Genomic DNA, 13,911 nt, shown 5'->3' with positions numbered 1-13,911 from the left:
TGCCAGAGTCGAGACTCTCGCGATTCTAATGGTGTTCCACATCCGCCGCCATGGCCGGTGAGTGTCTGAAGAAGACACACGATGCTCAGGCGACAGAGATTCGGAATGGTGTCCTGACCCTCAACCCAAGAAAAGGAACACGTTAGGAAGTCCATGGCGCGTAATCATTTCAAATATACCAGGAGGCATGCTTTATCAGGATCTCTTTACTGCGCACCCCCGTTCGCATCTATTATACTGCGAACACCCCTGGCACAGCGTCGCGACTCTGCGCGCACAAGGGGCTTATCTCTAAGCTAGGCCTGACAAAGTGGCACTCACCCCTCTTGTGTATTGGTGCCGAAAGCTGCGGCCCTCTCGACCGTGGCCATTTCAGCTGTTTCTCCGGCATATAGATAAGGCGGGCTTGCAGTTTGCGCCCTTTCTCCGGGAGGAAGCTCGTGACGGGCTCTTTTGTGCACACCACCGCGGCGGAATGTCGCAACAACCGGCCTGTCTTTAGCGGCTTGCGCGTCCGCCTGCACCGGAGTCGATAGGGCTCGCTGTACATGGAGCGAGACAAAGTGGCCATGCAGGCGCGGCTGACGTGGCGGCCAAGCGAGACGCCGTAACACTCTCTTATAGTGAAAGAGTTCTTCCAGTTATCGAGTCGGCAACTATACGTATACAGGGTCGACCAGTCTGAAACGCAACGCATGATTTGCGCTAGAGGCCTTTATACCTATCCTTAAAAAAAAGAAGAAAGATTAAATTCTGGGGTTTTACGTGCCAAAACCACGATCGGATTATGAGGCGCGCGCGCCGTATAGTGGGGGACTATGAATTGCAAAAGGATGGATAGTTGGGCGAGTTGGTACGGTAACATATTATTGGTATAAGCTCGAAGAAGACACGGACGGTGGCGTCCCGTCTTATTCTTCCGCCACCGTCCGTGTCTTCTTCGCGGTTATACCAAGAATATGTGACTATGAATTGATTTCGTCACCTGGGGTTTTTAACGTGCACCCAATGCACACGGGCGTTTTTGCATTTCGCCCCTGTCGAAATGCGGCCGCCCCTGCCGGGATTGGATCCGGCGACCTCGTACTTAGCAGCGCAACGCCAAAGCTGCTAAGCAACCACGGCGGGTTACCTGTCCTTAATTGTTGTAGCATTAAAAAAAAAGGGCAAACAGAAAATGCTCGTGGCACATTCTTCAACACGAAGATTTTCAACGTGGGTTCGAACCTCACTGCCGCAACGATTCAGTTTTAATACCGATTGGGCGTCTGCCTTCTTTATCTTCGATTTCGTCCGTGATGCATCTACTGATGTAACAACCTGCTGGTATTCAAGTCTTTCTTTTTTTTTTTGTAAGAAAAACCTTGAAAAGTGTAAGGTTCCGAAACGACCACAAAATCGCGCAGCAGTTCGCGCAGAATCTCAGCGCCCGTAACTTTGTCTGTAAGGCGAACATATTGCCGTATATATAGGCTCTCTGTTGAAGCGGAGCGCAAGTGCTAAAAAGCTACATTAAAGCAAAGAAAGATGGAAATGCACAGCCAACGCTCAAACGCCTCCTTAATTACGCACGTGCGAGGGCACTGTTGCCACCAGTATACAGGTAAGAATTGATATTCCTCACGTTCGTTTGAATGTGATTTTTCGTGTTACTCGAAATATTATGTCGCATGCAGTGCAGCTTTCTGGCAATTTACACACATTCATACTTGCAGAAGGCTCAAAAAAGCTTCGCGCACTGCGCTTCAATGCGAATACGTGCGTTATCTCGGTGCAAAAAAGTGTGTGACACATACACAACACTAAAGGCCGATACGGAACTAGAAATAGGCAGGACGTGCTCGTCTTTAGTTCCTTGAATGTGCCATATGCAGCAAGTAACCAACCATCTCATGGAAGCATATTCAAGTGATATATTCGGTTTAGTTATATAGGCAATTTGCACGTTCGTAATACCAACTGTGTCAGTCGTAGAGTCAGTCCAGGGCATGTAAGCCAGAATGGACGCAAAAATTAAAGACACGTGGCAACGCCACTTTGCACTTCCCGCACCAGCTTCACGTGACGTCATAGATTTTGACAGCGTCTTCTCGGCTCTAGATAAGTGTTTGTCAGTAAAGATTCCCCCCAGTGAAACCCGTGACGTCGCACTGACGCAGGCGGGGAACTTATGCGTTGTGTTTTCACTATGTTGAACTCGCCTCCACTTTCCTCTTATTTTATAAATGTTCAAATGAGTCAATCGGAAGTCCGAGATAAATCTTGTTACACGGCCCCTACGCTTCCTTCAGTCGCTCAAGAGTCCAATAAACATACACGGTGTTCTGCTTAGGTAAGTGCAACGTAATAGATATCCAGGCTGCGCATGTTCAAAAGATGTCAATCATTGCCCCGCCCAATGCTTCTTTGCACTACAGTTTCTCCCACTATTTCTGAACGTGTTTATTATTTTCGTATTTTTTTTTAAATTGAACTACCTGGACTTTGTAGTTATTCGGCGTGCTTTCTTTGCGTCATTTAAGAATGAAAGCACGTGAAACAAAAAAGCGAACATTTATTTATGTATGTTCAACACACTCGTCCAAGAGCACAACAGGGTTTTGATGGGGATACAAATTGCTCGATGTCTAAAATCTTTTAAAAACAGCTTGAATGAGCTGAAGGGATTCTAAATACATCACTGTGAATAAGCTATTCCAGCAACGCAGTAAGGTATAAATTAAAATTTACACATTTACACAGCAGTGATCTTGCTAAAAAAATGAAAATTTATATAGTACATCGTACAGCAAACACAAGAAAAGCAGTATTAAGTAATGAAAAAAAAAAACAGGTACCCAGTAGCAACAAAATACCATCAGTTAACTAGATCACAATATAGGTTCAAAAGAGTAATTTCACAGCAGGAGAGAGAACACCACTAAGCAATGTGCATATCAATTCCAACTTTGGTGAAGACGCTCCAGATTACAAAAAAAAAAAAAAATTAAACACCCTTATGTCGCTGGCTAGTGATTCTAAACGCTGGAAATAAGAAAATATTAACAAGGAGATATATGAGAAAAGAATAACAAAAACAAATAGAAGAGTGTAGAGAACTGCAAAAATAGAGGACGCAGTAGGCATGTCAGTCAGTGTCAATTTTGGCCATACAGTAGAGCAGGTTTCACAAACGCAAATATTAGCACTATTCACTACACTACCTAGGGCACAGACGTCGCCTCGGACAGCACCCTATGGAGTCTTTCAAAGCGATGACAGGGACAGATGATGTGCTCGAAGGTTTCGGCACAACCACAGATGTCAGTGCCTGCGCTGTGACAGTACAAGACAAAACATAGCCGGGATTTATTCGTTGGCGAAGCGGTTGTTCTGATACCGGTATAGGTTTGGGTCCTACGCCCGTGCTCGCACAATTTCCCCGCGAAAGCGCCGCAGAGATACGATGGGTTACCATTATACCAGCATACTAGTGCAGACGTATATACGTCGATAACTGTGCGCAGTATCAAGCATGTCGAGAACACGCTGAATACACATCTTATTGGCAAGAGATCGTTCGACCGCAAGCCCAGCTAGGTCGCTCAGACGATTATTCGTCATCTTGCTGCGAAGATAAGTCTTCCATCTTCGAAGACACCAATACGTGCGCTCGCAAGATGATGACGATTCCGGTATCGTCACGGCGAAAACACCTAGCTTGTGCAGTTCGTGTACCGCTAGTTTATGCACTTGAGTGATGTGACTGGGATCTCCGCATGGTCAAGGTTCAACTCTGCCTGGTTTTGGCACGTAAAACCCCAGAAAGGAGAAGAGGAAGATGGAGGCGAAATGCAAAAACGCCCGTGTGCTTGCGTTGTAGTGCACGTTAAAGAACCACAGGTGATCAAAATTAATTCGGCGCCCTAGGGCCACTACGGCGTGCCTCGTAATCAGAACTGGGTTTGGCACGTAAAACCCGAGAAAGAAGAAGATGATCAACTAGCTTTAATGACGTTTTAGAGTGGTCGGGCTTAATATACCGAACTTGCGCTTGCCAAATGCAATTTCAAAAAAGTCACAGGCCTGCGCGGCACACGCAGCACAGTCACAGCGTAAGCTGGTTGAGCGGCGCAAGAGTAGCTCCAATTTCGGCACCACGCACAATGCACTTTGTCTTCGCGGCAAAGTGCATTCGCCTCGATTTTCACGAGAACGATCTGAACTGTCCGCGCGGCGTCGACGACGAGCTGCGGCTTGTAATGCTCTCTGCACAGCTGTCTGCTGAGCCCGATCATGCCTGGTTGTAGCCGCGCACGTAGCTCTACGATTCGCTTTTTCAGCAGCGGTTCGTACCTTGCGAGGAGACGCCATAACGTGTACCGAAGAGGTAGCCAGAATACGTGGCGCACATGTATATAACATCGGGATAGCGTTGATTGCGCGCCTCGTCTGAATCGCATCGCGTCTGAATCGCATCTCGTCGCAAGCGGCGGTTGCAGGCACGATAACTAGATGGCGCCACCATACTGGCGGAGGCTCGGGTCGTCTGCGCCTGCGCGCCGGCCTATAGGGTGCGTATAAAGGGAATTTTTCTTCTGCCTGATAACAAGCGATTGCGTGGCTCAGTGGTAAAGTATATCGGACTCCCACGCAGCGTGTCTGGGTTCGATCCCAGCGGAGAGTGGGTACTTCTTTTCGCATTTCCGGCGATAGCGGTTACGGGGCAGCGGCGGCATCATCGCGACCAGAAACGGCTATTGGAATGAGCCCATAACAGCTTACGCTGTAAAAAGTGCCATGCCCGCACGACCGTGTCATTTTCCTGCACATGCGTTATTTCTTTTTACGCGCTCCTGAACACTTCACCGTAATTTCGCCGTTACCTCACCCTCTATTCCTCCTCTTAGTGTGTACACGTGCGCATCCGGTGATATTTATGAACACAGCTCGGAAGCCGCGTGGTTCTTGCGGAGGTCGCCGAGTTTATTGTCATATACGGACCATTTCCGTTCGCTTGTATTCCACGCATCCGTGCCAGGGCAAACGTTTCACCGACGCTGGCGGGAGCTGCGTGCTGCCGAGGGAAAGTTCCGCACCGGTCAGGTCCACTGAGTCGGGTGACGAATAAGCCCCTTTTATTTTTATTTACACTTATTTTGCGCAGTAGATGAATCTTGAATTTCGTGGCCAAATATTCGACAAGTTGTCGCGTTCAGCGAGACATTATTATACGGATTCTATAGGAACAAGGAACTCGAGAATGCAAAGGTCGCACCGAAGCAAAAAATAATAATACTGAAATAACGGCAAGAATCAGCGAGGTTAATAAACTCACGGAATTTGCTCACCGACAATTAAGGAATGCAAGGCTGTAAAGGCGAAAAGTTCTGACCCTGTCGTCAAGAACAAAAGCTTTTCCGAGTGCAGTGAGCGCTTTTAGATCTCAACGAAGCTGAGAAGTTATCGCGTTTGAATAGCACTGATCGAGATAAAAAATGTTTTATTGCATGCGCTGAGATTGGACTTCATGTTTAGACAGGAAAGCAGCCTTCGCAGCGCGGCTCATTCGGTATCGTGTTCTGCAATGAAATGTCATTGTGACCACGGCACTGAATGGCAAATATATAATGGTATTTCCCCCCCCCCCCTTTCTTCTTTTTTTTACTTTATTCTAATCGCAGCTCTTGGCTTGGTGCTGTCAGAACATATAACTCCTCGCGAAAAAAAAGAAAAAAAAAAGGGGGGGGGGGGGCTACAGTATCGCCAATCGGCTACGCACTAATGATGTAATTTCGGCTATTAGAGCCAACTGAAAGTGCTTTTCAACGAGTGTTTTTCTGAAGCTGCTTATCTCCCACATGGTGCATGCAACCTTCCGGGCGTCCTCAACGGGAACAGATGAGCGCCGAGGATCAATTGTTTTCTCGCGAGGCATAAGAACAAAGATAGCTGTCACTCACTACCCGCTACAGAATAAGCAAACGTAAGAAGGTAAAGAAATAGAAGAACAAACGGAGGAAGCAAAAGTCGCATAGGCCGACTGGAAATGCTGGTTGGTGCGGCTCCAAGGCACATCTGAGCGTCCTTCACAGAATCCATCGCCGCATCCGATGTGGCCATCCGTCGCCTTGAGCTGCCGTTGAGCGCCGGAGGTGACGAAAGAAAAGACTACCCGAGTGGTTCGCACTTGAAGCAGTATGTCGCCCCCGATCACATTTGTCCTGGGCTCGACATTTGAGCGCACCCGCCGCGATGGCTCAGTGGCTGTGGCGTTCTGCTGCTGACCACGAGGTCGCGGGTTCTATTCTCGGCCGCGGAGGCCGCATTCCAACGGAGACAGAATACAATATACGTTCCTGTACCGATCATTGGGTGCAGAACCCCAGGTAGCCAAAACGAATCCAGAGCGCTCCACAACGGCGTCTGGTATAGCCCATGTGTTGTTTTTGTAACGTTAAACCCGGTCGATCAATCAATCAATAAATATGTAGCTGTCTGTCTAACAGCCGATCCTATTTGAGTACAGAAACTCACAAACACGTACGCCTGGAACGAAATGTTTGTGGTGGAGCCAAAAGGCCAGAGATGGGAAAACATTTTGGTTACTGACGGTGCCCTAGAGCTGCCACTGCTGCCCGTTTCCCAGTTTTTGTGCGAGTAGATGGGTCTGCATTCCTTCTTTTCTCTCGTTGTTTGATCTATTGTTATACATTAAACTACTTGCAGTAGCATGCCAAACATTTTGTTCGGCTAACATTTTGATCGGCTAAACATTTTGTTCGGCTAACCAGCGCGCACGTATTTTCAATGCTGGTTGATATTACGGTTTCCCTGTGATACATTAGTGGAATACGCAAATTACGTACACTGTGGATGGGCTATGCGGTATGAATAAAGTACGGTGGCAGTGTGTGTTCAGGAGACTATTGCCCTACAGCTAGCTGTCTTGCATAACGCAGCTCCAACTTTCTGAACAGTTGAGCACACAGGACCCAAATGCGAAACATGATATCTTTTTGTTCACTATATACATAGCGAGCGTGGTATGCAGAAGCTGCTACAGCGGCGCTTATTCAGCGTGTTATGCAGACGGAGCGGCGGCACGTGAAACAGATGCAATGCATGCTGCATACAGTGACCGCGCTCTGTTTGCCATCGCGGAGCAGCAAGGCGCAGGGAGAACTGACACCGTCGTGTGGTTCTTGTCTTGCGCAGCTCATGACGCCGTTCGGCAACATGACCACCGAGCCGCGCATGGTGCACCTGACGGGCGAGCGCATGATCTTCTCGTGCCTGACGGGAACCCGCGACGAGCCACGCGGAGCCGGCGCCTCGTCGCGCGCACCAGCGGGCACTGCCGCACCGGGCCAAGGTACGTGTACTTCGGTGCGCCGTCAGTGCGTTGTCGTATAGTGTGCCACCAATCGACTCCATGCACGGGCTGAGGCGCACGAGGTGAGTACGAGCCCTGTATAGTTCATATTACGGAGTGACCCGCGGACGAGGCCTCCTCTTTCCAACTCACCAGCCATGCAGTGCGCGGGTGCCGGTCACAGTTGACGCTGTCAGCGTATCAAAAAGCCTTTTTGAATAAGCACAGCAGCGGGTCTGCCTCGCTGCTGCCATTGGTGAGTGAAGCGTGAGTCAGAACACCTCGAACAAGAACGATCTTCATAAGTTGGCTCGATCGCAATTGGGCACGAGCGTCCGATGGCGGTTGGTTCGACCGGTCGGCGCCCGCCGAAGAGCTCTCCACAGTCTTGCAATGCACGGTTTTTTATATCTTACAAAATATGCAGCGCCATTTGGCAGCAGCTAAATTAACATTTAGCGGCGGGAATGGCACCAGACGGCGCCGTATATAAAGCTCTGGAGATCCAATAAATAAATAAATAAATAAATAAATAAATAAATAAATAAATAAATAAATAAATAAATAAATAAATAAATAAATAAATAAATAAATAAATAAATAAATAAATAAATAAATAAATAAATAAATAAATAAAATGTGTCGCGCTGTTCGGTCCTTCCCCTTCAGATATTCTTATCCCTGCTTTTACTGTGGGCGCTTCTCTTGTTTCTATAGAGTTAACTCTATACTTCTGCCCCTCAGAAACACGTGAAAATAAATTAGTACCTTACGGAAGAGCTTCGATGCTCTTTTTCGTCCCACCGAAGGAGAACGTACAGTTTGTCTATTGGTTGCGTCTCACGCCATTCAAGGAGAGCAAAGCCGCTTGTTCAAATAGAATAAAATGCTTTCTGGAAAAACAACCCACACTGGAAAAAATGGCATCCGAGGTTAACTTGAATACTGTCGTCTTTCCTCATTTCTCTCTCCAGCCTGCTTCGAGAGAGCACGCAAATGATGCAACGATGTCTAAAGCCCTTGTTGGCGACCGATGCAGCGCGCTTTCATATTTGTTTGAGGCCTCTAACATAGGGGCAATATATGAATCGCAGGTGTGCGCCGAGTCACAATTTTTTTTTTTTTTTTTTTGCCCGCATGGCTCGCTTTCATAATCACCGCGTTGGCTCCGTTCAAGAGAGAAAAGGGGGAAAAACAGGAAGGGCGGAAAAAAGTAAGGAGAGAAAGAAAAGAAAAAGGCCTCACATCTTGCGCCGCGGAGCTCCTGCGGCATAGTGTTATTACTTGCGCGAATTCCTTTCGTCTGCTCTATTCTGCCCTGCTACGCGTGAAGCGCACCTACAGCACGACAGCAGGTAACAGATGACGCACACGCCACACCGGCCCGCATGGATGCACACTGTCATGATGTTGTCCAGTTGCGTCGCTGCGTATGTCTCTTCTGTGTTCGTCCTTCGTTTTAAGCGTTCTTATTAGATGGTCATGATAACCAACTAGCCCGAATTTACGCCCTAGTCCAATTGCACCAGTCAAAGGCACGCAGCCAGGTGCCTCTCATGGATGCGTGCGGACACTAGCTGTTTCCTGAACTCCTTATGTCGCGCATCCGACGGCAGGGAACTTCGTAGTGTGCTCGGCTACTCGAGTCTCAAGAGCTCTGTGCTTACAGGGTCCTCGTAGCAGTTTCCGGCAAAAGCTGCGGTAGCCCCCGCAACATTCTTTCACGCTTCTAGAACTTGACCCTCCTTGCTTACCAGCTTTACACATTTCACAGAAGCGCCGATACATTACACTTCGAGGCTATAATTTATGTATTTATTTAGTTTACCTGCAACAGCTACCCGCTGCGGTAGCTTAGTGACTATGACGTTGCGCTGCTGAGCTAGAGGTCGCGGGTTCGATGCCGGCCGCATTTCGATGGGGGCAAAATGCAAGAACGCTCGCGTACTCAGATTTAGGCGCACGTTAAAGAACCGTAGGCAGTCAAAATTGATCCGGGGTCCCCCACTACGACGTGCCTCATAATCAGAGCGTGGATTTGCCACGTAAAACACCACAATTCATTTTTTTTAAGTTCTACCTGCAACAGCTTGCATACGGCACAGACTGCGACGCACCTTTCTTAAAGGGGTTCGTGAAAGCTGGCTTTTCCGCAGTAAGAGTCCTCGTAGGGAGAAGCTCGCTGTAATGGATCATTTTGTTTCACTGGTGTTACGGCCGGTGTATCGAACTTGAACAGCGCAAGAGTGTATTACCAACTAGCCCAGTCAGCCCCCTTCTATATTGTACGCACGCTTGCCGGCTAAACCGAAAGGGTTACCGTGTTAGTGGGAAACGTTGTGATAAAAAAAGAAAGAAAAAGGAAAGGACAAATTAAACAAAGGCGTTTATCGAACTCTGACGCTCTCGTTTCGCATTCAGGAAACTGGATGATCGTCCTCTGGGTGAATAGACTATACTAGAACCCCGTACCCACCGATGATCGGCTCAGAAGGCACTTTTGTGCTTTCTGAGAGCGTCTGGTTTGTACGAGCGCCTTTGACTCTGTAGTATGGTCCATGCACGTCTCTATAACCCATAACATCCCCCCCCCCTCCCTCTATCTCTCATTCTCCATTCTTTCTCTTCTCCCTTCCCCAAGCGCTGGGTAGCCAACAGGACTCTTGACTGGTTAACATCCCTGCCTTCCTTATATCCCCTCCCCCCCCTCTCTATCTTTCTCGCTCTCGTTTCCGAGATGGGCTGTCAACCTTCTGCACCGTTAGGACATCGATACCTGCATGCGTTCGAAAGGACCCACTGCCTTGCGGCACAACGCGCATGGCGCCCGTGTGCACGCCGCATGCTGATTATGCCTGCTGCATCCTGTAGCAAGTTAATCACGTGACACATGGAACGCGGCACGTGGCGAGAAAGTGAGAGCACACTCGAAAACACGCGCAGCCATCTCTTGTGACGTTTCGCTCGCATGTTATGATAAGTTATTTTTGTCAAACTGTAGCCGTTAAAATGCCGCGCTGAAATTGTTTTGCTTTAAGAAAAAAAAATAATATTAAAAGCACCGCGTGAATTGGCTGAGTAGAAAAAAGAAAAAAGGGGAGCTGGAAGAACCGTCGTCTTCATCGAGTGTTCATAGAAAGCTTGTCACCAACCCTGCACATGCAGCCGGCAAGCCTTTTCTATATGCTTAGCGTTTCCACGTGCATGTGATCCAGCGGTCCTTCGCGGAAAACATTTGCTTCACTGCACGACACACGGAAACTATCGCGCTGCGGCGTATTTGTCATGCGAGGAACGGTGGCGATCGCTTCCTGAAGCGTCAGACCAGGCCCCCGTTGTAATGTGCTCGTGCCTGTTATTTTCGCGGCGCGAGCGCCAAGCGCTGCTCTGACAGCCCCTAAATTTAGATGGGAAACGCAGGCGCTGTCAAAATGCCGCTGCCATTTCTCAGTTTCTACACGTCGGTTATATATATTTCCTGCCTGGTTGCCGGGAGCGGAATTAAAGCGCCCTGCAAGAGTACTTGTCGCCAGCTTTGGACATCAAAAGGACTTGTAATTGAACTTAATGAATTTCGCTTACTTACTTCATGTCTGCCAAACAGTGTGATATTACAAGCACAAAACATTTCCCACGGAGATTTGCAGACGCTTCCAGGGCATCCAACGTTGAATGCGCGTATATTTTACGGCTTTAAAGCGATTGACTCGGAATGAGAGGCCGAAGTCACAAAGCCCTTTGTTCACAAGTTTTTTTTTTTTTTTTTTTTCGCTAATAATACGTCCAGCTATAGGGTTGGGCCGCATTTGCGATCACGAAAAGTTGTAGCGTGAAAACATTTTTTTTTTCGTGAATACGGGGCCAAGATTCTTGTGCGCTATCACGAACGCGCTGTCGCCAAAGTAAACGCACTCTCGGTGGCGACCCAGAAATTCTTGAAACTAAAGCGCCACTGCCGCGAACAGAGGGGCTGCAACGTCGTAACAGTGCTGCACGGGAGGGGGGCGACCTAACTCATTGCCTGCTGTGAAAATTCTGTCATCGAGATTACAAACGCTGCACGCAAGGATAACAAAGGCATCCCTTCGAATATCGCGCAGAAATCTCCATGTCATTTCGCGCAGTTCTCTAACTGACAGAACTTGTTTACCGCCTGCAGCTACTGAGTTTATGGCTGAAACAGTCGCTCACTTGAAGTTTTACTAATGTTTCCGCTTTAAGAGAGAATAAGGGATCGCCTTTAGCGTTTTCTGTCACAGGTTTTATTTAGCGAAAGCAGCCGGCTAAAAACGAGACAGAATGATGCGAGCAGCAGTGGCCAACCGGCTGTCACTGCAGGTATACTTTCGCATGTTTCGTTATCCTTCAAATAAAGCACGCCATCGCAAATAATACATCGCGCTGAAGTACATAGGAAGCACGAGCCTATACGATGTCAAGCAAGCTTGGCGGGCAATTCGCGCAGGAAGCTTCACTTAACTTGAAAGCCCTGAAACTGACAGAATCGGCTGCGCTCCGAGGGCTATATACATATAGATTTGGAACGGCAGCGCAACTTCCGGAAAGCTCGCGCAGACGCACATACCCCGTTGATATTAAAGTTTCTCCCATTGGCTAATTTATTTTACGAATTCAATCCAATATGCGCGTCTTGTCATTGTCCCCGTCCACACACGGCTCATCAAACTACATGTTGATCTGCAAGAACTGCCATATTAACTATAGCCACGCCAGTTTAACTTCTTACTCCGGCAGTGTCTACTTTTCACCTGCATTAACCAAGCTGTGTCGACTATATTCGATCTCACCAACTACCTGCATCGCAGCGAAAGCGACAGGTCCCGTCAACCACCGACTCACCGTCTCCTATAGATAGTAGAAAGGAGAGCTCGCCCATTGTCCGCCGCTAACCCGCGGTTCTTCCTTTTAACCGACATCCACCGCGCGGTGAATTTTGGTTGCTAATCTGCGATGTTGGCTGCTAATCTTGCGCTAATAAGCACTAATCTGCGATAGTCTTGCCGTGCGAACCGCCGCCCTTCTCTTCCTTGCTCTTCATTGGCTGACGCCTTTGCCGACACGGCTCGTATAGCTTGCGCCGCGTCTGCGCCGAGTATGTATGCGTGCATGGGACTGGCCACGCCGCCGATCAAAGCGAGATGTGTGACGTTTGCTCCTCTCTTTCCAGGTAACGGCCCAAGTCGCATGAAGCGGGGCATCGCCGAAGAGAAGGACTGCGCCTGCAACTGCTCCTGCTGAACTGAGCAGCGACACCGAGGCGCTCTCCGCTTGCCACTGCGCCGGCGGCGACCGGACCGCGGCACAACAGCGCGTGACCAATATCCTATCACCCCACAATGAGAGAGATACAACAAACGACAGGCCCAAAGAGATATCCGCCCTAACCAGGGAACGCACAGACGCCACATCTGTGCAGTACATTTGTGTATACGTTCGGACACCCTTGGCAAATAAAACAAATGTGGTTCGAAATTGGCGAACGTACTGTCCAAGTTCATTTCCTACAAGGCTTCCCTCGATTGAAGCGCTGTCATCCTTGCAAGATACGCCGTATGCTCCAACGCCGGCAGGACTGCGAATGCGCTTATCTGCTTTGATGGACGCAATATGACAACCACACAATGGAGACGCCTGGCTGTGTTCTTCGCGATATCCTCGCGGTGACCTTCGTCACTTTCAGAACAAATAATCACAGTCGCTTGCACAACTGCGCAATCGGTGGTTTCCCAACGGGACGAAAATGTCTCGGCCAACAATACCTGTGCCGATCAATTTTTCACTGTAAATTCCTGGCGGCTATACCTGGGAAGTTAACGCATTTCTTAAGGCATGAATTACGCGCTAACAATCAACTGTACTGGTTATAACTATTTCAGATAATAAATATAAAGAAAAAAAAACATTCATTGGAATATCCGGCCATACTGCATGCAAGAGCCAGGTATAAGCAGCATAGAAGGAAAAAAAAAAAAAGAGAGAGTGAGAGCGGGGGGGGGGGGGGAATGCCCCCTCCCCTTAATGTCAACCTCCAGAAATCTAAATCGGATTCATCTCGTCATCACCGCAGCCTACCCAAATCTAGGCTAACTTAATTAGTTGCTCAGACACCGCCCATGCCCGGAAACATTTTTTTTTTCCTTTTTGAATTTATCTCAAGATATTCAATAATTTCATAGAAACCTTCAGGTAAATGAGTGTCAAAATGTTTGGATGCTGACGAAACGCGACGTAGAATCGACAAATAAAATTTTGTTTAGGGAGACTTTTAGCGGCTGTATCGCAGCTTTGGGCAGCGACTGATTGCTCTAGACGAGCGACGAATGCGCGGCTGTATCCAGAAAAGCGAAGTTACTGTAATGGTGGCAGTCCGATCCTCACTAATCCAAAACTGCCACGTATCAAGGATTAGTCAAACAGCTGAAGGTTAGAGATTTTTTCGAATAAGTGAGGCGTTCTAACGATCAATAATTTTCGTAACTTTGGTATACTGAACACCGATTAGTTGTGCAATTCGTTGTTAATTCAAGGGAGCGCTG

At 48.2% G+C, this 13,911-nt stretch overlaps 1 protein-coding gene across 1 annotated transcript in view; it reads left to right on the top strand.

The window, feature by feature from the left end:
• The window catches only part of LOC119433861 (uncharacterized), a 59,235-nt gene extending 46,353 nt beyond the window's left edge, over positions 1 to 12,882 (top strand). Inside the window, exons 5-6 of the mRNA XM_037701139.2 lie at positions 7,198 to 7,354; positions 12,543 to 12,882. Coding sequence (XP_037557067.1) covers positions 7,198 to 7,354; positions 12,543 to 12,613 — 228 coding nt within the window. The 3' untranslated portion in view covers positions 12,614 to 12,882. The remainder of the gene's footprint in view (positions 1 to 7,197; positions 7,355 to 12,542) is intronic.
• Positions 12,883 to 13,911: the final 1,029 nt, after the last annotated feature.

Source organism: Dermacentor silvarum, chromosome 1 (genome assembly GCF_013339745.2).
Source record: "Dermacentor silvarum isolate Dsil-2018 chromosome 1, BIME_Dsil_1.4, whole genome shotgun sequence".
NCBI classification, from domain to species: Eukaryota; Metazoa; Arthropoda; class Arachnida; order Ixodida; family Ixodidae; genus Dermacentor; species Dermacentor silvarum.
The sequence above is the reverse complement of the archived record's forward strand: the minus strand, read 5'-3'. Positions and strand labels throughout refer to the sequence as shown.